This window comes from Mustela nigripes, chromosome 3 (genome assembly GCF_022355385.1).
Source record: "Mustela nigripes isolate SB6536 chromosome 3, MUSNIG.SB6536, whole genome shotgun sequence".
NCBI classification, from domain to species: domain Eukaryota; kingdom Metazoa; phylum Chordata; class Mammalia; order Carnivora; family Mustelidae; genus Mustela; species Mustela nigripes.
Window position 1 is genome coordinate 38,264,620 of NC_081559.1, and position 21,253 is coordinate 38,285,872.

The 21,253-nt window shown below is 43.8% G+C and overlaps 1 protein-coding gene across 1 annotated transcript in view; it reads left to right on the top strand.

Moving 5' to 3' along the window:
* Positions 1-20,622, top strand: part of CAB39 (calcium binding protein 39) — an 86,121-nt gene extending 65,499 nt beyond the window's left edge. Inside the window, exons 5-9 of the mRNA XM_059393695.1 lie at positions 2,572-2,740; positions 9,822-9,881; positions 14,000-14,065; positions 17,340-17,483; positions 18,068-20,622. Of these exons, the coding sequence (XP_059249678.1) occupies positions 2,572-2,740; positions 9,822-9,881; positions 14,000-14,065; positions 17,340-17,483; positions 18,068-18,256 (628 nt within the window). The 3' untranslated portion in view covers positions 18,257-20,622. The remainder of the gene's footprint in view (positions 1-2,571; positions 2,741-9,821; positions 9,882-13,999; positions 14,066-17,339; positions 17,484-18,067) is intronic.
* The last annotated feature ends 631 nt before the right edge of the window (positions 20,623-21,253 follow it).

Here is a 21,253-nt window from a genome sequence, read left to right on the forward strand (position 1 = left end):
GCCCCAGACGTGGAAACAGCCATTTCCTCAAGGAACCTTCAAGCTTCTGTACCTTAGTTCCTGAGTTGAGACAGTTTGCATGCAACATGACCACCTGCATAGGCTGGAAGTACTTTGTTGTTAGACATCAGGGAGAGACTTCTGCTGCTGGTGTCCATGTGTACTTGAATGTAATCTTGTTGCTAGTGTTCAAAGGCATCTGGAGGCAGTAGTTTTTCCTCTGGTGACTTGACGTTGATGTGTTTTCCTCCCTAGTGCTAACAGGCTGTGCAGCATAACTGTCTGCCCTGTACTCAATGGTTTATGGCTTAATCATTTAAGACAAGCTTGACAAACCACCATCAAAACCTGCCCAACTTGTTGTACCAAACTGTCTTACTCTTGTCTTTCTAGTCTCCTGATTATTAAATTAAGGTCGGTAAAGGTGAATTGTACAATCAGCCATTTTGTGAGCAGACATTTTCAGGACCAAAGCGCTGGTCAGCATTCTAGTTGCTGGACCATACATGATACAAAAGAGTCATTTGGAGCTTCTTGAAGTTCTGTGATGAACCTGTGTACGACAGAGGGATACCAGTGCTAGAGAATGAGTGGTATTGTAGGATTTCAGGGGAGGAAGTGTTTAGTCAGTGAGGCACAAGGGTTGGTAAAAGGGGTGAGTCTAATGATTGGAGTTCCAAAGGTTTGGAATTTGCATAGTTAGGAAAAAGGAGATTAGGTCCAGGGATAGGAATGAACATAGTGATGGGCAGCAATAAGGAAATAGGAGTGAGTGCTTGATGGCAGAGTGAGAGAGGACATTGTACGGTAGGAACAGATCTCATGACGGGAAGCCTGGGCATTAAGCCCAGAAATTTGTCTTTGATTAGCAAGTAGAAATCATTTGGAACTCCTGAACTGGAAATGCTATTGATACCCTAGTGTATTGGGTAAATGGGTTAGACACAGCTTAAACAAAGATACTGGTCAGGGAGCTCCTGCCTTTCTCTAGGGGAGAGTTAATGCAACAGTGGGGACGGATGAAAAGAAATGAAACTAAAATATTTCAGAGAAGTCTCATTAAAAAGGATGGGTCGTGGCAACACCAAAGATGGGAAGGTTTGGATGTGCTGAAAGGGGGAAGGTATAAACTGTTCTGTCCAAAGCAGTACCTCCTAAACACACTCCATCATTTTGCTTTAAATCAATTTAAATTAAATAACATTTAGAATTCAGTCCCTCAGTCAGCTAGCCAAATTTCAAGTGCTCACTAGCCACATGTGACTAGCAGTAACTACCACAGTGGACAGCACAGGTATAGAACACTTACATTATCAGATGAGAAAGTTCTGGAAGACCTGTTTTAGACCTGGGTATCTGAAACAAAATCGTGGCGCCAAGTTATAAAAATGAGGAAGCAGGGGAGGGCGGCTGTTTTGCGGAGGGAGATGAGATTTGAATTTAGATATGTACTGCTTCTGGTAGACTTTTAACTGAAGTTGTCCAGAGGCAACAGAAAATGCCTAACTAGAGTTTAGGAGCAGACCTGAGTAGGGGAATTGTGGAGTCATGGTGGGAGCCATGAAAGTGTACAGGCAATCACGGGTAGGCTGGCAGCCACGGAGGTAGGCCCTCAGCCAGGCAAGAAATAGGAACGGTCTGAGGGGTAGAAAGGAGAACTGAGAGAGGTTTTTCTTTTCCTTTTTCAAAGACAGAGATGCAAAGGTTGGCCGTGTGGGGACACTAAGTAGAACTTACGTTTTGAGAGACGTTTCTTTTAGCCAGGAAGAGGTCTTTTGCAAGCAGAACATTGGGAAATGCAAGGAGTGCGGGAGGGTTGAGGAGCCGGTACGTGGGAAAGACACGAAGCCGGTGCATGCAGCCCAAAAGGCAGTGGAGGGGCCGGGGGCTATCCGCGAGGCTGGACCCCCGTCAGAAGGGACTGGGCAGCGCAGCTGAGAGGAAAATGGGGCTCCTTCCTGATCGAGGTGAGACACAACCGTGTGTGCGTGACTGATGCCAGGGTATCCCCAGCACCCACTGGGGGAGTCCTCCAGGCTCTCCTTGACAAACAGACTGTGACCTCCTCAGATCAGGCTTTCAACTTTGTAGGGTTCACGTTGCCAAGAGTCTTGAAGGTTCTGTTTTGACTATTATATTGAAACAATGAAGTATAAATGCTGTATATTTGATATACTGTTTTGGATATCAAAATGCTGTTTTGGATACTAGGAATTAGAGAAGCCATTTTGTTTCATAATGGTTTTTGGTTTAGCTTTTGGCTTTTCTGAAGTCTTAAGAGCACCACACGTAAATCTTACCCCTATTTGAAGGTGTGACCCTAAATACTTCTCTAATCTTTTAGCTAAAATATGACATTTATTTATTATTTATTTATCGTTATTTTTCTTTGGCTTGAAGCATTTGTCACCAGCTAGTGTGTGCATGCCTTCTAGAATAACTACCCCTAAGCAGTAACCTGCTCTGGTCACTTAATTAGGACACATCTGAAATTTCTTGTTCTAAAAATTTGAGCTGTTCAGTGTTAGAGGAGTTTTAAAACAGCAATCATGGTTTGTTTTCTTTTTGTAGGTATGAATCTCCAGAAATAGCTCTAAATTGTGGAATAATGTTGAGAGAATGCATCAGACATGAACCACTTGCAAAAATCATTTTGTGGTCAGAACAATTTTATGATTTCTTCAGATATGTCGAAATGTCAACATTTGACATAGCGTCAGATGCATTTGCCACATTCAAGGTAACGTAAAACTATAGAATTCTAAATACCTTGTAAGTCTGATTAACTGGTTTGCTGTTTTTTTCCCGGACTCTCTAAGCTCCAAGTCTATACACGGCTGCCCTCTAGCGGGAAGAGAGAAGATAACGTTTTATGTGAGTCTGTGTGACTTAGGTGTATGCGGTGGAGTCGCCGCTTAAAAGGGGTGGATGAGTTGGACTGTAAGCTCTCTAAGTGTGGTTGGTGTGATCAAAATTACACTTTTCTCTTAAATTACCCATTAGGTGTGGTATATTGATACATGAACGTCTAACAGGTTTTTCCCCTGTGTTGAAACATACTATAGGAGTTTCTTTGGTTAAACACCAGGCAAAGTCGTTGTTCAGGCCGTGCTAATTTGGAATAGGCACGTCTTCAAGTACTAGAACCACAATCAGGACAGAGATTTCCATGTTGTGGACAGCCCCAAGGGAACGGTGGGCTGAGCTCTCCTACCTCATGCTCATGCCAAAGCTTGTTTGTCAAATGCTTGGGGGAAAGAGAGCAGAATCACCTGCACTATCCAAGATACTCTGTAGCCTCTCTTTCCTGTATACCTCATCTCCCTGTTGTATATTTGTATAAACTAAATACACATCTGATACGATACCACTGTACAACACGTGCATTTTTGTTTTGAATTGCAAGGTTCTATGCTGTTTACTGTACATAAAGCAGCAATAATTATTAGCATTCTTCACAATGAAAGTAAGCTTTTAGATGTTACATTCCCTTATATAAAATGTCTGCCCTCCTAAGTGAATATTTACTGCTACTTTAATCAGAATTTAATATAGTAACCCGCGGACTACTTTGCTCAGAAACCATGAACACTGTTTTAGTGAGAAGTAGCCACTTTTCTTGTGAGGGTTTATGACGATAAAGAACCCTTGAGATAATGAGCACACACCTTGGTTCCTGGGTAAAATTTGTCCCTCATGGTGAATGAACACTCTTAAAACAGGATGAAAACCTGCGGAGCTGGCCATTAGGGTTTCTCCTGGAACGAGAATAAGGTAATAGTGTAAGAGGTGCCCAAAGATTTATTTCCCGGAAACCATTAAAGAGGATATCAGAAGCCTTAGGTAAGATCTTAGATATTTTTATGTCAATGTACAAAACAAAATGAATTTTAATTTGGTTTTATAACACAGCCACAAATGTGATGTCGTTTGTGTCCCTGCATTTTGGGGCTAGGACTCATACTTAGGATATATTGGTGGAAGGGGATACCCCATTCCAAAGCAGCAGGCCTGTTTCGGAGAGAGGTACAGTAACCCTATGTGTTGGGAAGAGATCTGTGCAGAAAGCAAGCCATGAGCTGAGGGTGGCCACTGTGGGAGAGGCAGGTGGGGGAAGAGCAGAGGAGCGCACATCAGGGCCTGACCCAGAGGGCGCAGGCAGCACAGCTGGCCGGTGGGTGAGAGAGCCTTGTTTACACGGGCCGGAGGGTTAGGCACAGTCTCTAACCGTCTTCGTTGGCCTTGCCAATAATTTCATGATCAGCCTTCAGTTAGGGCTGCTGCTTGGAGTTACATTCTCACCAGGAAGAAAGCAGTGGTGGGAATCCCTGTGGGGAAAGCTGCCCTGTCAGGTCACATTAGCCAGAGAGGCAGAGACTGGGCAGCGCCTGGCAGGTAGGTCTACTGAGGAAGGGAAGCTTTCTAGTACAGTGCAGGATGCCAGGGGTGGACTGTGGAAGAGGCGCGCTGAGAAGCTACCCTGGCCTGTGTGTCTCAGCCGCTCCTGACCACGGCAAGGGAGGAACCTTTTCAAGAGGCCCCTGAACAGAGAGCTCTCCCAAGAAACCAAATCAAGGAGAGTCCAAAGCAAGACAGCATGGAGAGAGCTAGCGACACAGAGCTGTCAGGCAGACCTTCCCTCCCCACCCTTCCTAGAAGGAGCCCAGGTCAGCACAGGGACAGTCTTACACTTCCTGCCGGAGGACTCTCCTCTCCTCGTTTGCTCGTGTCCTCTTTGAGAGACTGTTTGTGTCATGGAAAGAGAAGGCTAGATCTATGGCTTGCACTATCCTTGAAGAATATGACCAGACCCATGTCTCCAGAAAATGCACCCTGCATATAAAAACTGTCAGAGAAATGCAGCTCATCCATAAACCTGAGTTTAGAGTCTGTGGAACCAGGTGCTGAGTCTCAAAAGGAAATTAAAACTACCTGCTCCAGGGGCACCTGACTGGCTCAGTCGGAAGAGTATGTGACTCTTGATTTCGGGGTCATGAGTTTGAGTCCCATTTTGGGTACAGAGGTTACTTAAAAAAATAAATATTTTTTTTAAAAAAGCAACAAAACTATCTGCTCTAAATATGTCCACGATTTGCAGCTTGAATGAATATGTACTAAGATAGTAAATCAGTGGCCAAATGTTGTTCGTGTTTTCTTTTTTGAGGACTTAAGGAGATGGGGAGGGGCATCAGAAGGCCAACAAATATATTTCCAACTTTTCCAGAATAAAAGAAGGTAGATTCCCCAGAGAGGCTGGTGGAGCTTGGAGCTTGATGTTATACCTGTGTAAGGTTCTAGAAAGTATTTCTAAAGAGATGATTTCTGAGCATTTTGGAAAGGAAACCATGTACCCACAGCCAGCATGGATTCACGAAGAGTAAGTTCAGTCCTATTAATCTCGTAGTTGCAGTAGCTGAAGGGATAAGAGTGTGTGGCTGCCTGGGTTCATTTCCCAGCTCTGCTGTGGATTTAATCTCAAGCTCTTAATCTGTTAAATTGGAGGTGATAGTACTAGTATGTCAAGGTTATTGTGCCTCCACACAGTGTGTGTGCAGAAAACAGTAACTGTTAGAATTATCCCTTTATGACCATAAGGATATACTGGATATTGAATAATCATACAGATTTGTTTTTATGGAATTGATGAAAAGAAAGGAACTAAAGTTTCAGCGTGGTGATTTACATCTAAATGAATCCCCTATCCATAAGGTGCTAGAGAACGGATTTGCCATCACCCCGGAGAGAAATTTCTTGTGGCTTTTCACTGGGCTTTGTCTCAGCCCAGCTAAACATTGTTAATAACTTAGATAAAGGGTGAGGAGGCCTTCTTATCAAATAAGATAGCTATGAAGGGAGAGATAGCAGACAGTGGTGATCCTAGAATAAGGCTTCACAGCGATCTGCAGAGGCCATAATGGAACAGGATGATGACTGAGGTCTTCCCCTTGAGGACCCAACTCTAAGGGATGTGGGAATAAGACATAATAATATAGTTAATACTCAGTATAATACTTTCTAAGTGTAATAGTTACTAAAATGTAGGCAATTTCATATCCGACTCAACCATCTCCTTTACAGATAAGGAAACTGGAGTCTAGAAATGTTGGGTGAAGTCAGGCTGTAAATGGGGAAGCCAGAATTTGAACCCAGGCAGTCTGCCTCCAGAGCCCACTCTGAGGAAACAAAATTCTGAATCCGTCCTGTAACATTAAACAAGTGTGATGCTGCTGCCCCAGAGCTACATGCGACCACATAGTGTCTGACCTAAGGAGCTGACGATGGTCTCCCCCCACTATAAGCCATTAAGGTAACAACACATAAATGTGCTCCATTCCAGGCACTACACTTTAAGAGGCACATAGACAAATATATGACTTTCAGAAGACAGTAGATGGTGAGGGGGACTCAGAACCTGTCGTGTGAGGAGTGGTTAAAGGAACTTGGACGTATTTAGCCTGGAGAAGAGAAGACTCGGTAGGAACTTGCTGTGAGAGCACCACATGTATGTGAGGTGGGGACCTGTAGAAAGTGGGTTGAACCTATTTCTGTCGGCTCTGGCAATTTCTGGAAATAACCAGGGGATAGGTTTGACTCCATCAGAGGGAGAACTTTCTAACCCTTAAGAGCTCCGAAGGAGAATCACACAGTTGGGAGAATTGAGTCTTTTGTCTTGGGACATGGTCAAGCACCAAGGAGGAAAACGAGCCACACAGCTTGCCAGGGCTCTGTGAAATCGAGTGGCATTACCTCAGGGACCCCAGGGCCATCTCTGCCACATGGTGTTTGAGGCCCCAACTTACGAGCTTTTAAGAATCTTTTCAAATTAGCATACCCTAAAAGTTGGCTGCTCATTCTGCTGGGCTCGGGAGATGACCCCTGCCTTCCTCCCAGTCCTGCCAGGGCCTGGGGTATACTAGAACTTAGATAGGGAAGAAATCAGAGATCCCACTCCTTCCCCGCACTGCTAGCAGACCCAGCACCTCCTGGTCTGGGACTACAGGGCATTCTGGAAATTCTGCAGGTTGCTGACCGCTGACTGCATGACCTTTCCCCTTTGTCTTCTCCGTTGAGTTCTGTCCCCCACTGTGGTTTAAACTCAGCAGAGCTCTTGGCTCTAGCCCCGAGGCTGAGGTTCCTTCTCATCTCTCAGTAGGTAGAGGCTCTGCCCAAGTCCCCACCTCTTTTCCCTGCTTAGAATCCGCCTTCTTCGGGGCTGGCTCTCAGCAGTTGCTCCTTTCCTACAGATGTGTCACTCCTGTCCAGGCCCTGGTGTGTCCTGTCTTGACAAGGAGCTTTCATCCTGTGCTGTGTTGGGGTTTGGCTCCTACTTCAGCAGTCTCAGAGCTCCCCTTCAGTCTCCCAACCCCAAGGCTGTGAGATTTGATTCCCAAATTGACAGCAGGTTCCTGAGTTTACTGGTGTCTTGAAACCAGACGGTGATAGAATCTTCCCCAAATGGCGAGATGTTTGAGTCCCCCTTTTCCTGTTCGCCCAGCTGTGAGGCTCTTGCTTCTGTTTGAGATCTATCCTTCAGAGTACTTTCCTTACTCAGAACAACTTCTGTTGTACCACATATTTAGACTTTTGCTTTCTAGAGCAATATTTTATACCTACCTGTCCCTAGTATCAACCCCAGTTGAGAGCCACTATCTTTAAGACCCCTGCCCTGGGCATTTTCTTATGTCAGATTACGGCAAAGCCACAAACACTGGGTTCCTTTTGCTGTACTTCCTTATATTGGTCTCCAGGATGACTTAACCACAGAAAAAGTGGAAATGACACTTACTTTTGCACGGATCCCGACACACTAATCCCTTAATTGGCTTACTCATTTGTTCATGCAGCTCACACCTGGAGCCTGAGAGCCTGAGTGCCAGCCCCGTGTCAGGCACTGTTTTGTTAGGTGCTGAGGCTCAACAGTGAACGAAACAAATCCTTGCCCTTGAGGGTCCTGCGGAGGGAGGACCGCCGTAAACAGACAACAGTAGCATGGAGGAGGAAGGCCTTTTTAACAAGCATCCTTGATGTATTTGACGTCTTGTGTACCTCTCTCCTGGATAGCTGGCTCCCGGATAACTGACTCCTGCGGGCCAGTATGCTAAGATACAAATTCTCCTTTCCCTCCCTGCCCCCACCATCTCCTGCCCCATTTGGGGAAGCTTCATGGCATTTCTTTTCCAGCTTCTTGAGGATGCTCAAACGTCAGGTTTTCTAATTTTCTCGATTTTATCCCCAAAGGGAATTTGGAAAAAATTAGATAGGTCTTTCCTGGGCATACAGTACATATCCTATCCAGCAGTTTGAACACCTGTAAATCTTTGGGGTGGTTAGAAGCCTTCTTAAAAGCATACTTTGAAGATTGCTTGATATAATATTTTCCCAAAACTGTTCCCTGCTTTTGTTGGTTCATTCATTTATCAAATATTAAGCTCTTACTATGTGCTGGGCATTGCATGGGTGCTGGGGATTTAAAGATTAGTAAAATAGACATGACTATTATATATTTAGAACATAGAGTCTAGCATGAGAGAGATGGTAATCAGATAATCCCACAGACATAAAAACAACTCTGTCCATGCTTCGATGCTGGTGACCAGTCTGGAAGATTTCTCTTTGGCGGTGATGTGGGAGCAAGGTTCAGAAGTGGTAGTTAGCTAGGCCAAGGGGAAAGCCTGTGTGAGGAGGCCCTTTCAGGGAAGGGCAGTCATGTAGTAGACAACAAAAGAGCTCCCTGCAGGATCACTCGAGACCTGCCAGATCCCCACGAGGATGCCAGAGTTGTAGTGCTTTCCACACGTGTTTGACCATAGAGCATTTCTCAGGACTGGCAGTACACTTGGACATACGTCAGGAAACACTAGTTCATCGTGACCCGGGCCACTCAAACATCAACAGCTAAGAAAACAAGGAGAGTTGGTTTGGAGAACAGGGATTATTGGCTCTAAGCTCTCCGGTGGGTGGCTCTAAAGGAATTGTATTCAATTCACTAATTCACCAAGTAGTGACTGACTGTTTCTGCTGTCACATGTTCCATTCTCTTCCCACCTGGTGAGACCAAGGCTAGTTCATTGCTAACTTCCAAGTTCTTAAAGGCAGGGACCACATCTTTTTATCTTTGTAGCCCCGGCACCCAGAACTTTACCTGGCACATAGTAGATATTTTCTGAATGAATGACCCTTGAGTTGCATCGTGGGAGGGCCATATGGGTGAGGCATAAGCTGTAGTTTGTAGTCATGCGTAATTGGACTCTGAGACATTCTGAGGTTTGATTCTACATTTTTGCAGCCTTAGTCTGCTTACTTAGGAGCTGATGTTTATAAGGTGGTGGGGTTTTTAAAAATTCTATCCCTAAGAAAAAGATTGCGTTAGATATGAAACTGAATGTAACGGAATTTAGGAGGAAGAAAATGGAACCTCCAGCTTTTTCTAATGAAAGAAATTTCCTCTTTCTCCACCAGGAACAGTACCCTATTTGACATTTTACCACAATCATTTACTTTTATTTCGCTTTATTGCTTTATTCCCTTTGTTTGAATTTGTATTTCTTTGAATTTATGTTTGTTTTTAAATTTTTCTGTCTAAGATTTATAGACCTGTGACCAATCACAGTCATTATAATCACGGTTTCAAATTATTAATGATTTGATTCACTTTTACCTAGAATCAGCATTTTGAATATAATTCATGTTCAAATGTTTTTAAGTATAGTGATTTTTAACAAGTTTTTATCAGGTAAAGTGGCGTGGCATGTTTTAGGATTCTCTTTTTTGAAGAATTTGAATGCAGAACAACTGTAAAATTGTGTCTTTTCTTTCTCTAGGATTTACTTACAAGACATAAATTGCTCAGTGCAGAATTTTTGGAACAACATTATGATAAAGTAAGTATATGAACTAGTACCTTAAAATTATAAGTTTGGGAGCATCTGGGGCGTCCAGTCAAACTTATGACTCTTGGGGCGCCTGGGTGTATCAGTCATTAAGCGTCTGCCTTCAGCTCAGGTTGTGATCCCAGGATCCTGAGATTGAGCCCCATATCAGGTTCCCTACTCAGTGGGAAGCCTCCTTTTCCCTCTCCTTCTCCCTGCTTGTGTTCCTCTCTCGCTGTCTTTTTCTGTCAAATAAATAAAATCTTAAAGAAAAAAAAAAAGGCATATGACTCTTGATTTCAGCTCAGGTTATGATCTCAGGTTCATAAGATCAAGCCCCACGTCAGGTTCTGGCCGTGCTGCCTGTAGAGCCTGCTTAAGATTCTCTGTCTCTCTCCCTTTGCCCTCCTTGCACACATGCGCACACGTGCTCTCTCTCTCTCTCTCTCTCACACACACACTAATGAACTGTAAGTTTTGTACCAGAAATGAAAGACTTAAGTTAGATTTTTATGCCAGATACTTATTTTGCATATGTTTATAATGGTTTTACATGGTACTATCATCATTTCTCTACTGAATTGAGGTAATAGAGTCTTACCTTGGTCAGGAGTAGAATTTTATCTTTTTGATGGACACAGTACCCTTTGCATCTTTTCTTGCTTTAGGGAAGGAAGTAAAAGTGCTTTGTTGCCGAACGACAATATACAATTAAGATAAAAAGAAAATTATTATAAGACTTAACTCTCCCTTCCTTTCCATCGCTTGCTTCCGGGAGAGAGAAGGAAGGGGCGTGACCACAAGGGTGAGACGAGCACTAGGCTAGAGGGCTCTGCTGCTGCCTCTTGTGGCCATGACCAAGGCCGTTACCCCTGGGGGACTCAGGCGTCCGTCCTCCTTTTAAAGTGAGGACAGTGGACTAGCCCAGCAGTTGGGTTCCTTCTGGTTTAAGCCCATGTCACACTGCCTGGTACTGAACTGGAAGTTCATCAACAATCCCAAGTGCTCTAGATCTGCACAGCAGCCCTCAGGCCACAGTGCCCGGGCTCTGCTCCCCACCACACCCATGAGCGCCTCCTAATGCTAGACTAGCTTAATGCCGTACTGTCTACAACTGGATGTGTCTGCTTAGAGAGGCTGGGATAGTAACAGTCCCCTTAAAATTCCCATCTAACCCATGAGATCTGGCCTAACTTTCCATTCTTCCACTGGTCGTGTGAATTTTTGAAATCCTAGGCACATTATGTTCGTACTGTTCATTGTTCACTTTGCTGTTCAACTAAATTGTAAGATTCTCGGAGGCAGAATCTGCGCTTTTGAACTCATGCGTGCTCCTCTCTCCCTCCCACTCAGTAACATCCATCATGCAAAGTTCAGTACATAGGGAGTCCCTCATAGAAGGCCTCATGAGTGGCTTAGACATTGCTGGTCATCTGGTTTTTTAAAATTTTCCATTTGGGTATAGTATGTTTCTTTGCATGTGTGTTGGTTCAAAATGGGGGCCTTTCTACAGCAGTTAGAAGCATGGGCTCGGCATGAGGCTGTCAGGAGTCTGGCTCTAAGTCCCAGCCCCACCTTGGGTGGCTGCCTACTTTCACCCTCTGCCCTCAGAATCCTCAGCCCAAAATGAAGGCTTGTAATAGCAGCATCTCTGTTGTCATGGGTTGTTGTGAGGACCTAGAACGTGTGTGTCGTGGGCATGATGGCGGCAGCTGGAACACGGTGAGCAGCTTGTAAACGTCGGCGGCTTGTTTGTGTTGCTGCCAGGTCTCAGGGATTCTCTGACTGAGCACACTGGTGTCTTAGCTTAAAGCCCACCGAAGGTACAAACTAACAGTGACATTGGTTTAGTTTTGTAGTCAAATAGTTTCCTACGTGTTATTAATGGATGACGTTGGTTAACAGGATTTTAGGAGAATTTCTGGGAGGCAGCTGACAGAAGTGTGTAGACCGTGAGGTCAGATCTGAGGGATCAAAAAGGCGAGCGAGGGGCCAGGGGTGCAATTACATAAGACTGTGTCACCGGAAGTCCTGCACACCTGGGCCCTGAGCTTCCTAATAACCAGAAGGATAGAGGGAAACAGAATCCATTAAAAAATCACAGCACCTGTAAAACAAAACACATTTCTCCCGTTGGGGTTCTCAGAGAAATTGGATCAGAGTGGGATGCAGTGGACGCAGCCCTCAGGATGACTGAGATGCCGAACTAAAGTGCGGTTAGTTCCCTAAGAGCAGATCTTGGAGGAGCCACAGCGGTGCCTGTCCTCGCCCTGGTTCCTAACGCAGGGAAGAGAGTCGACTACCCTGGGGGGGGCAGTGGGGGTGTGGCACGTGGACTGCACAGGCACTCTTCAGTCAGTCCTCCGGCTGGACAGTCTTTTGTGCTTACGCTTCTCAGAAGAACTGGGCCGCAGACCATCTTAACCTGCATTTTCTGTCAAGTACTTGAGGGGAACATATTCTGTGTCACTGACTGAACACAGATCCAGTTGTTTGGATCGTTGGTTTGATGATCCTTTGAGCAGAAGTGTGGGTTAACATCCTTCTCTGCAGAGGTCTCCGTCCCACCTCTGCCTAGACAGAAGCACAGGTTCTGGGTTAGCTCTAAAAGCAAGGGTCAGAAAACTGTTTCTGTAATGGGCCAGGGAGTAAATATTCGAGGCTTCCTGGCCATGCAGTGTCTCTCTCTCCCCTCTCCCTGTCCTCTCCTCTCCTGTCTGTGGTGCTGAGAAAGCAGCCATAAACAATACACAAACAGACTCATTTGCAGGACGTCGATGAGCATGGCTGTGTTCCAGCAAAACTGTATAAAAGCAGGTGGCAGGCTCGATCTGGCCCAAGAGTGGCAGTTTGCTAGTGCCTGCTGTATACAGACCCATGGGAAAGCATAGGCACAAACAGTTGGCAGCAGGTGGGGCCTTGGCCTCTGTGTCCCTCGTCTCCATGTCTTACCTCCTGCTTTGATGGGTTTCTGCTCCTTACCCAGCCGGTGATGCTGTGCTTGTTTGTTTTATAAATGCAGAGGACACGTGTCACTTCCCGTTTTGTAAATGCAGTGGACACATGTCACTTCCTAAGTATGTCACTTTGTGCATTCTCCAATCTTCACTCATGCGGTGTCCTTCCCTTTTTATCTCTGAAGAACACTTCCCTCCTCCCCTTTTCTAAATGAAATTGCTGCCCTTAGTCAAGATTGAGCCCAAGTCCCAACTACTCTAAGGACACCTACCTATTTGACAGTGCTGAATTTCTCCTACTCTGTTTTTCGATTATTTTCTCCTTTTGCTTGATGCACTGGAAGAACGGGTAGCTTTTCTCTGTAGTTGTGCTTCAGGCTCACTGAACTGTAAAATAGAGAAATTTTCTATACAGAAATTTTCTAACGCCAAGAAATGAGAGCTGACTCTACCTTAAGAAACAGTTGGAGGGTAGGAGTTATGTTTTGTGCATACGGAGTTTGGATGACAGAAGACGACGAGATTTAAGCCATATGGACCTGGCTAGTCTAGCACTGGGTGAGGTCAGTCCCAGGAGCCCTACTCCTGGAGTTCATCCTCCAGAGCCCTTAAGGAACTCTGAGCACCACTGGGGAGGGCTGTGTGAAACAGAAGGGCAGCTGGTGGCCTTTGTGGTGTTAGAAGTTCGTGCTCGGGGTGCCTGGGTGGCTCAGTGGGTTAAAGCCTCTGCCTTTGGCTCAGGTCATGATCCTGGGGTCCTGGGATTGAGCCCTACGTCGGGCTCTCTGCTCAGCAGGGAGCCTGCTTCCTCCTCTCTCTCTGCCTGACTCTCTGCCTACTTGGGATCTCTGTCAGATAAATAAGTAAAATTTAAAAAAAAAAAAAAAGTTCATGCTCAAGGGCACCTGCGTGGCTACTTAGTTAAGCATCTGCCTTCAGCTCAGATCACAGTCTTAGGGTCCTGGGATCGAGCCCCACATCAGGCTTCCTGCTCAGCAGGGAATCTACTTCTCCTTCTCCTGCTCCTGCTGCCCCTCTCCCTGCTCACACTCTCACTCTCTCGCAAATAAGTAAAATCTTAAAAAAAAAAAAAAGGTTTATGCTCAAGCTTTATAATGTTCTCTTTCAATCTTTAAAAATATAACCCCTGATACATGTTTTCTTGTCTTTTAGTTCTTCAGTGAATATGAGAAGTTACTTCATTCAGAAAATTATGTGACAAAAAGACAGTCACTCAAGGTATGACTGATTATTTTATGTGGTTTACTTCTCTTCACCCTGTGTTTGAAACTTGTCTTTGGGGGAAAGGGAGATATGCTTGTATGGGTCTTAGACCTATGAGAGGAAAATACATTTCTCCATGGTCAAGATTTTTGTGGAAAGGAAGGAGTTCAGGAGTCCACACAGGGCACCTGCCCACCTGCCTGTGAATAGGGATACCAAAGTGGAATATACGGAGTTTTGAAGTGGTCTCTACCTCTTAGCAGTGCTGTATTTTACATTTGGAAGCCTATTTTTGACACTTAGAATCATCTCAACCAGAGGAAGGCCCAGTAGCTGTTGTGCTCCCTGGGACAGCACAGGCCTGTTTCGGGAGCAGGGGGGTCGCAGAGGGGACATGAGCAATGAAATCTTGATCAACAGGCAGTTTTGGCTGCTTTGTATCAACCTGGGATATGGACAGTTCTGTCTGAAATTTAAATTTCAGACTTAAAACTCTGGAACAGGGTTTGGCAGACTGTAGCTCATGGGCCACATCCAGCTCCCTGTTTTTGTAAATATTTGTTGGAACCCAGATGCATTCATTTATTTACATATTTACATATTATGTTTCAGAGGATAACAGATTTGAACAGTTGCTACAGAGACCATATGGCCGGCAAAATCTAAAAACGTTTCCTACCTGGTCCTTTACAGAAAGTTGCTGAATGACCTCTGCTCTAGAAAATTCTCAGTGCAGTTCATAAAAGCATACCTCTCACTCTGTCAGTAAGTGGTCCTGACAGGAACTATAGATGGAAATCACAAAGGATTCGGGGAAAATTCTAATTCCATTTATACTTTTTGCCATGTCCACTTTAAATTCTACTCTGCTCGGAGTTCTTACTATCAGAGCTGTCTGCATTCATCTGATCAGGCCTGCATTCCTGCTTCCTTTCCTGCCATGGGGACATCACTCGTGAAGACCTTATCTTTCTGTGGGAACCGACTAAAAGACATTAGGAGTGTCTTTTGTACTTTGTGTCCTTTGATAAGAACACTCTACCATCCAAATTCCAAAAGAATCCTTGCTATCAGGCCAGCTACTGGCTCCTTTTCCCTTAAGGCTGTGACTCCTACAGTGGGGGACCAGTCATAACCACATTTTGGAAATGAGTCGCTGAGGAAATGATCTGGTCGGGCTGGGGCACTTCCCACTCATTGCTGCTGTTCAGGCCTTGCTCCCAGCCTGGCCTGTAGTTCAGCATCCAGGAGCCTTAACCTCCTCCCTTCCCTAGGAGTGCTGGCTGGCGATGGCCAAGGATAAGTCCAATCTTTTCATCTTGGGCGAGGCAGGGGGTGGTGAATGGGCTGTGGTACTTCTGGTGGCTGTTTAAGGATATTTTCTTCTTGCTACACCAGTATGATGTAATACATACTTGTAAGGTTCATGATACAGTGTAGGCTCCCCTGTGATTGTCCACACAGTAAAATGGCCTTCTGTCAGCAGCCCCTTTCTATCGCAGGGCCAAGATGCCCTGTCTCCCCAGCATCACACAGATGTGAGCAGCTGGATAGAGCCAGCGTCTTCCAAGGCCAAGGACATCAGGCAGGATTACCTAGGGTAGTAGCTTCCAGGGCCAATACCTCTTCACAGGATGGGGAGCAAGGTAGTTTATTGGCAAATCAATAGACTTTGACCAAGTTCTGAATTTTAGTGCTGCTTAGATAAGGAGGAGAGCTTTCAAGACCTTTCTGCCACTTGGGAATTACCAACATGAAAAGGAAGGTTAAGACCACCAGTTGCAAGACCTTAGTCATGGACACAAAGCCAGTCTTTGGCTCCTACAGTTTCGTAACACCTCATGAACGCATGGAGCTATTTTGAGGACCAGTGTTACTTAAAAATGAATTTTAATTTTTATTCCTTTTTTTGCAGCTACATTGGCATTTATTATTCCTGTATTTATTTTATCAGCAAATGTATATTCCCTGTGCAATACCTCAGACTTTTATTTTTATGTCTAAAGAAATATAATGAATTACCAGTTACCGTCCTCCAGATAACTAAACTGATAATCTCCAGATAACCAAATGGGTCATGTTCTGTATTTCTTTGATAGAAAATGAACACTAGTAAAGCTACAAACCTTCACATACTAAATAGTAACTAGAGTCTTCATAAGAGTCAATACTTGTTGGGTCTTACCTTGAAAGTTGTATTATTTGTGATTCAGATTGATGTGAAGCCTGAACTTGAGCTTCTGAATTCTTCTTATAATTTCTTTAAAAACCCTAAGCAGAATAGGTTTGTTCTCCTATACGTCAGGGTATTTTTTATTTCATATGATGACATGTTGCTTATCTAGAGACCAGTCTTCTGGCAACTTCCAAGTATCTAGAACATAGCCAGGAATCCCAAAAAGGAATTAACTAAAGCAATAAATCCATAACTGCATTCATACATTTTGCTTCCCTTGGACCTCACCCCGTGTCTCTGTTCAGACTCACGTCTAACGTGCTTTGCACATATCCATGCTTTTCTTCCTTGCTGCAGTCTCATGAGATGTAGGAACTAGGGCTTAGGGAAAGTTAAATAATGTGCTCAAGGTTCCAGAGCTTGCAGGGAGCAGAGCCAGCATTGGAACCCTGGCAGGCTGATTCCGGGGCCTGCCCCTCTACCACTCTGCTTCTGCCGCTGTCCACAAGGACTGCAACTCGACCCCTAGCCCCATGGGTCAGGCACGCTAGACCCACAGTAGAAGCTGCAGTAGAAGCTGGCCCACTGCCAACACGAAGGGGTGACTGCGAACTAGAGCAAGCAATGACAGTGTGAAAACCAAGAACTGATAGGGTATAATAGACTCTTTCAAACTCAGCAAGCCCTGGAGACAGGCTCTTTTAAGCTTAATTGATGTCATTAGTGATGATGAGGAGTCATTAAGAAAAAATTGGAGTATCTTCAGGATACTTTGCTGAAGACAGAAAAGAGAAATACTCATTTTTATAGACCTTCCTGAAGCTGATACGCTGAAAGCATAACTTTCACAGGCTTAAGGGTACCCTGTGTTCCACCTTTGAACCTGGAACCCTCTGTCCTGGGAGGTCCAGATAAATAATTTTTCAATTAGGCTAAGATTTGTAGTTAAATAAGAATTATCAACAACTTACCTTCTGACCATTTGAGTACCTGCTAACAACACTCTGTGCTTAACAATAGTGATTATAAGATGGAGTTTCTTTTTAAACTTTGCTTTTAAATCTTGAAATCTTGATGATAATGTAAGAGTTAATTGTTTAAATGTCTTCTCAGCTTCTCGGTGAACTACTTTTAGACAGACACAACTTTACAATTATGACGAAGTACATCAGTAAACCAGAGAACCTCAAATTAATGATGAATCTCCTACGAGACAAGAGTCGTAACATCCAGTTTGAGGCCTTCCACGTTTTTAAGGTAGAGTGCTAGAACTGTAAGCAGTATTTTCCTCCAGAGTTGTTAATCTCATTTCCTTGACCGGTTATTGAACTATTACTCACCTAATTTTGGTAATCTAAGTGACCCAACAGTCAGTGTTCACATTTGTATAGTATGACATTTAAATAGATCCAGAAACAGGGTTTATCATCTGGACTGGGGATCAGAAAAACGTATATTATGGAGGCGTGTCAGTTATCTTTGGCATAGAATATTATTAATCACAAAGTAAAGGGTAATCCATTCCTTAATCCTTTTCTTGGAGGTTTCAGTACTTAAAATCCATTCTGGCTTTCTGTGCCTAGATATAATTTCTGCCCATTTTATTCTAAAAACAGTCTGTATTTAATACCAGCTACTGAATTTCAGAGCATGAATGAATGCATCAGTCCTTTGGACTGACACATGGAATCTTCCCCCTCACAGACACACGCACGCACACACATACACACCCCTCTTGTCAGATGACGTCTTCCCAAGCAGCAGCCTCTGCGGCTGCCTTGACCACGGACTGCCAGGCTCCCATTCTCTCCTGTGCCTGACACTGGTTTCTCTCTTTGCAGGTGTTTGTAGCCAATCCCAACAAGACGCAGCCCATCCTAGACATCCTCCTCAAGAATCAGACCAAACTTATAGAGTTCCTCAGCAAGTTTCAGAATGACAGGACCGAGGACGAACAATTTAACGATGAGAAGACCTATTTAGTTAAACAGATCAGGGATTTGAAGAGACCAGCTCAGCAAGAAGCCTAATTTCCAATCAACATCTAAAATATTAAGTCCAAATTCAGCATTTGCTGTTAGCTATTCAGCATCAGGCGCTCTTTATCGGTTCATGAGGAACTTTACTGCTAACCTGCTGTTAAGTGAACGGTTTTTCATTTTACCTTTGTTTTTGTTTTTTTTTTAGTCCAAGTTGGAGAACGTAGCTGCTGCTTTCTTGCACACTAGAGCACACGTGGACTTTCTCTTGATCTTTGTGTCGTTTCAGGGTTCAAGGACTCTGTTTGCTGTAGGAGTTCTGAACGTGGCTAGGTTTCTGGAGGCAGGTGTATAGACGGTGGTGTGGGTTGGGGAAGAAGGGGATTGCTGTTAGCAGATGAAACCTGCGTGTTTGCGTTGATCTCTGAGCATGGCTTCTTGGTAAGGTTGTACGCCTTCACTAAAGGACGATGGAGCAGAGCTGTATTTGAAACGAGAGAGTAGCTGTATCCGAGATGTGAGCTTTTTGGGTGGATAAAGTTGATGTGCAAATAAACTGATAGCAACTTCTTGAAGGTGTGAAGCTTCATAAGGTCATAAGGAAAATGTATATATGCTTTTCACAGCTTTCTAGAATTTTTTGACATTTGATTTTCTTGAGACTTGTAAACTTGGGTATGTTGAAGGGTATTTGTTAATTTTACTCTTTGGAAGGTATTTTAAACCAGTAGAGCTAACAGTGACACCTTGCATTTCATTTCAGCAATGCTTACAGGTTTCTTTTGTATATAATTCTTAGAATGCTCATTTCTTTTAAATGATTTAATTTGTACAGCAGAGGAATGTTACTGTATTAGTATGTAACTATTACCTAATATTGAGTTTTTGCAAAAAAAAAAAAATGAATGCTCATATGTAATTGAAATACTTCCGATCACATGAAAATGCTGATTTAACATTTAAGTATCACAGCATTAAAAGAAAAAAAAAATGGAAACCAATCCTTCGTATTCAGTTACCTACTGGGGAGCTGTCAGTCAGTTGGCTACGCTTTCCTGCGCGATGTTGGCCTTATTCATTTAAATGAGTCATGAATTTGCCAGATACGAATGACCCCGATTATGTTAAATGACTGCTGATTCTCCATGTGTGGGGGGAGCCTCTGTAGAGCACCTTTTCCTTTGTAGAATAAGTAATCCAGTACAATAGTTGTGAAATTGAGTAATTAAAACTTTGGCTTCTCTTAGGAAAAGAAGAGTCCCTAGTCCTAGGTGTCCCATGGGGAAATTTATTTTTTTTAATGTCCTGTTCCTTAATGCTGCAAATGATCAGTATTTATGAAGTAACTGATTTTGCACCACTTTTTGTTACTGTGACCACGGCAGAACAGTGTCTCCTAGACCATACCTGTGTAAAGTTACTAGAATGGTATCTGTTCATCTTAGTAATACAAGATCACAACTAATAACTTAACAAATCAGAGTTTGCCAGTTCGAATTCAGCATGGCTGTAGCTGATTAAGAAATTTATATAATTACTCTTTGCTAGCCTCTCTCACTAATTGAATTATTTATCAGCCAGCAAAATGAGACGCCCAGTGGATGTTTTAAGCATGAGGTTTTCAGCCCTCATAGGAATACCAGTGGGGAAAATAGCTCCAGGAAACAGATTTGTTTTATTCCATCTCATTAAAAAGGCAGCCTACGTTATAACTGGTTTTTCTGAGGCTGTCTTTTCTAAAAATCTGTGTAAAATAATTTGTTTTTCTGTCGGAAGTATGGAAAGCAACCCAAGCTCCTCGAAATGAAAATATCCAAGATGTTTAGGAAGGGAACGGCAGATTTGACCGTGACAAAGTGTTCTGGTTCTTGTGGTCTCGTGCTTGGTATCTGGGTTTAGCATGAAAACGTTAGTCACACCAAGTGGAAGAAAGGTTTCCTTCCTTGCCAAGCTGGTTCTTCAAATTTGAAACAGCTTCCACTTGGGGGCGGCTCCGGGGCACTAGCGCCTCTGTGTGGAAGGCAGTGGGGGTGCAGCCTGTCAAAACCCATACGCCTCTGAAGCACTGGATCTGGGCAGAGTTAAGACTTGTTTTGTTTCTGTTTTTTAAGAAAAATGTGAAAACATTCAAAGTTGAAAAGTTGCATTTGAAGTTATGAACATTTAATATATTCATATTACCAAAACTATTATACTGGAAGTGGTTTCTTTTTGTGTTATAAAGGTTTAATTTTACATAAGTCAGTTACAGTTACTCATTGTGATTTTTAACCCTTTAAAAAAAAAAGTGGAGATGTATACAGTTGTTAACAATGCCATGAAAGCATTTCTTTTCTCCTGAGGAAACGTAAATTTCTTATCAGAATATCTGGCTGGCCCTGTAATTTAAATTAAAATAAAATTTTGGAGAAACAGCATTGTCCATTCTTATGGTGTCTTACAGATAGCTCTATTTGTGTCTGTGAACACCCCCAGCAGGAGACACATAGGCACAAATCTTGTCACAGACTAACCGGAAATAGTTAATACACATACTTCTCGAGTCTTTTTTCCTATTCCCGGTTTTATTTTTGGTGTCAAATGTGACTTTCCCTTATGTGTTGGGGCTCCCAGGTCCCTGGCCCTGCCTCTCACAGTTCAGTGTTGTCACCCCTTGTCGGATGGCTCTTTTAGACCCTAGCATTTGGGGAGTGGGTCCTTTCTCCATGGCTCCGTGACCTTTTACTGTGAATGTTCCAGGGTAAAACTGGACCACAGGGCAGGAGGCTTACAGATATCAGGGTGAGATTGCAGTGAAGGCAAGAGAACGCAGAAGTACCAGAGCGACCGTCTGTCCCCGGGCCGCCTGGGCTGGGAGTGCACAGCCGTGTCCTCACTTCTCATTTTAACCTTGGTCTGTAAATGGGACCTCCGTTCTCTGTGGAGATGGCATGGGACATGTTCTCATCAAAGCACTTCATATGAACAACATCTTACTTCTTGCTTATTTCTTCCAGGTAGTTAAGTCTGTCATCTCCAAAGGTGACAGGGTCCCATAAGGTCAGAACT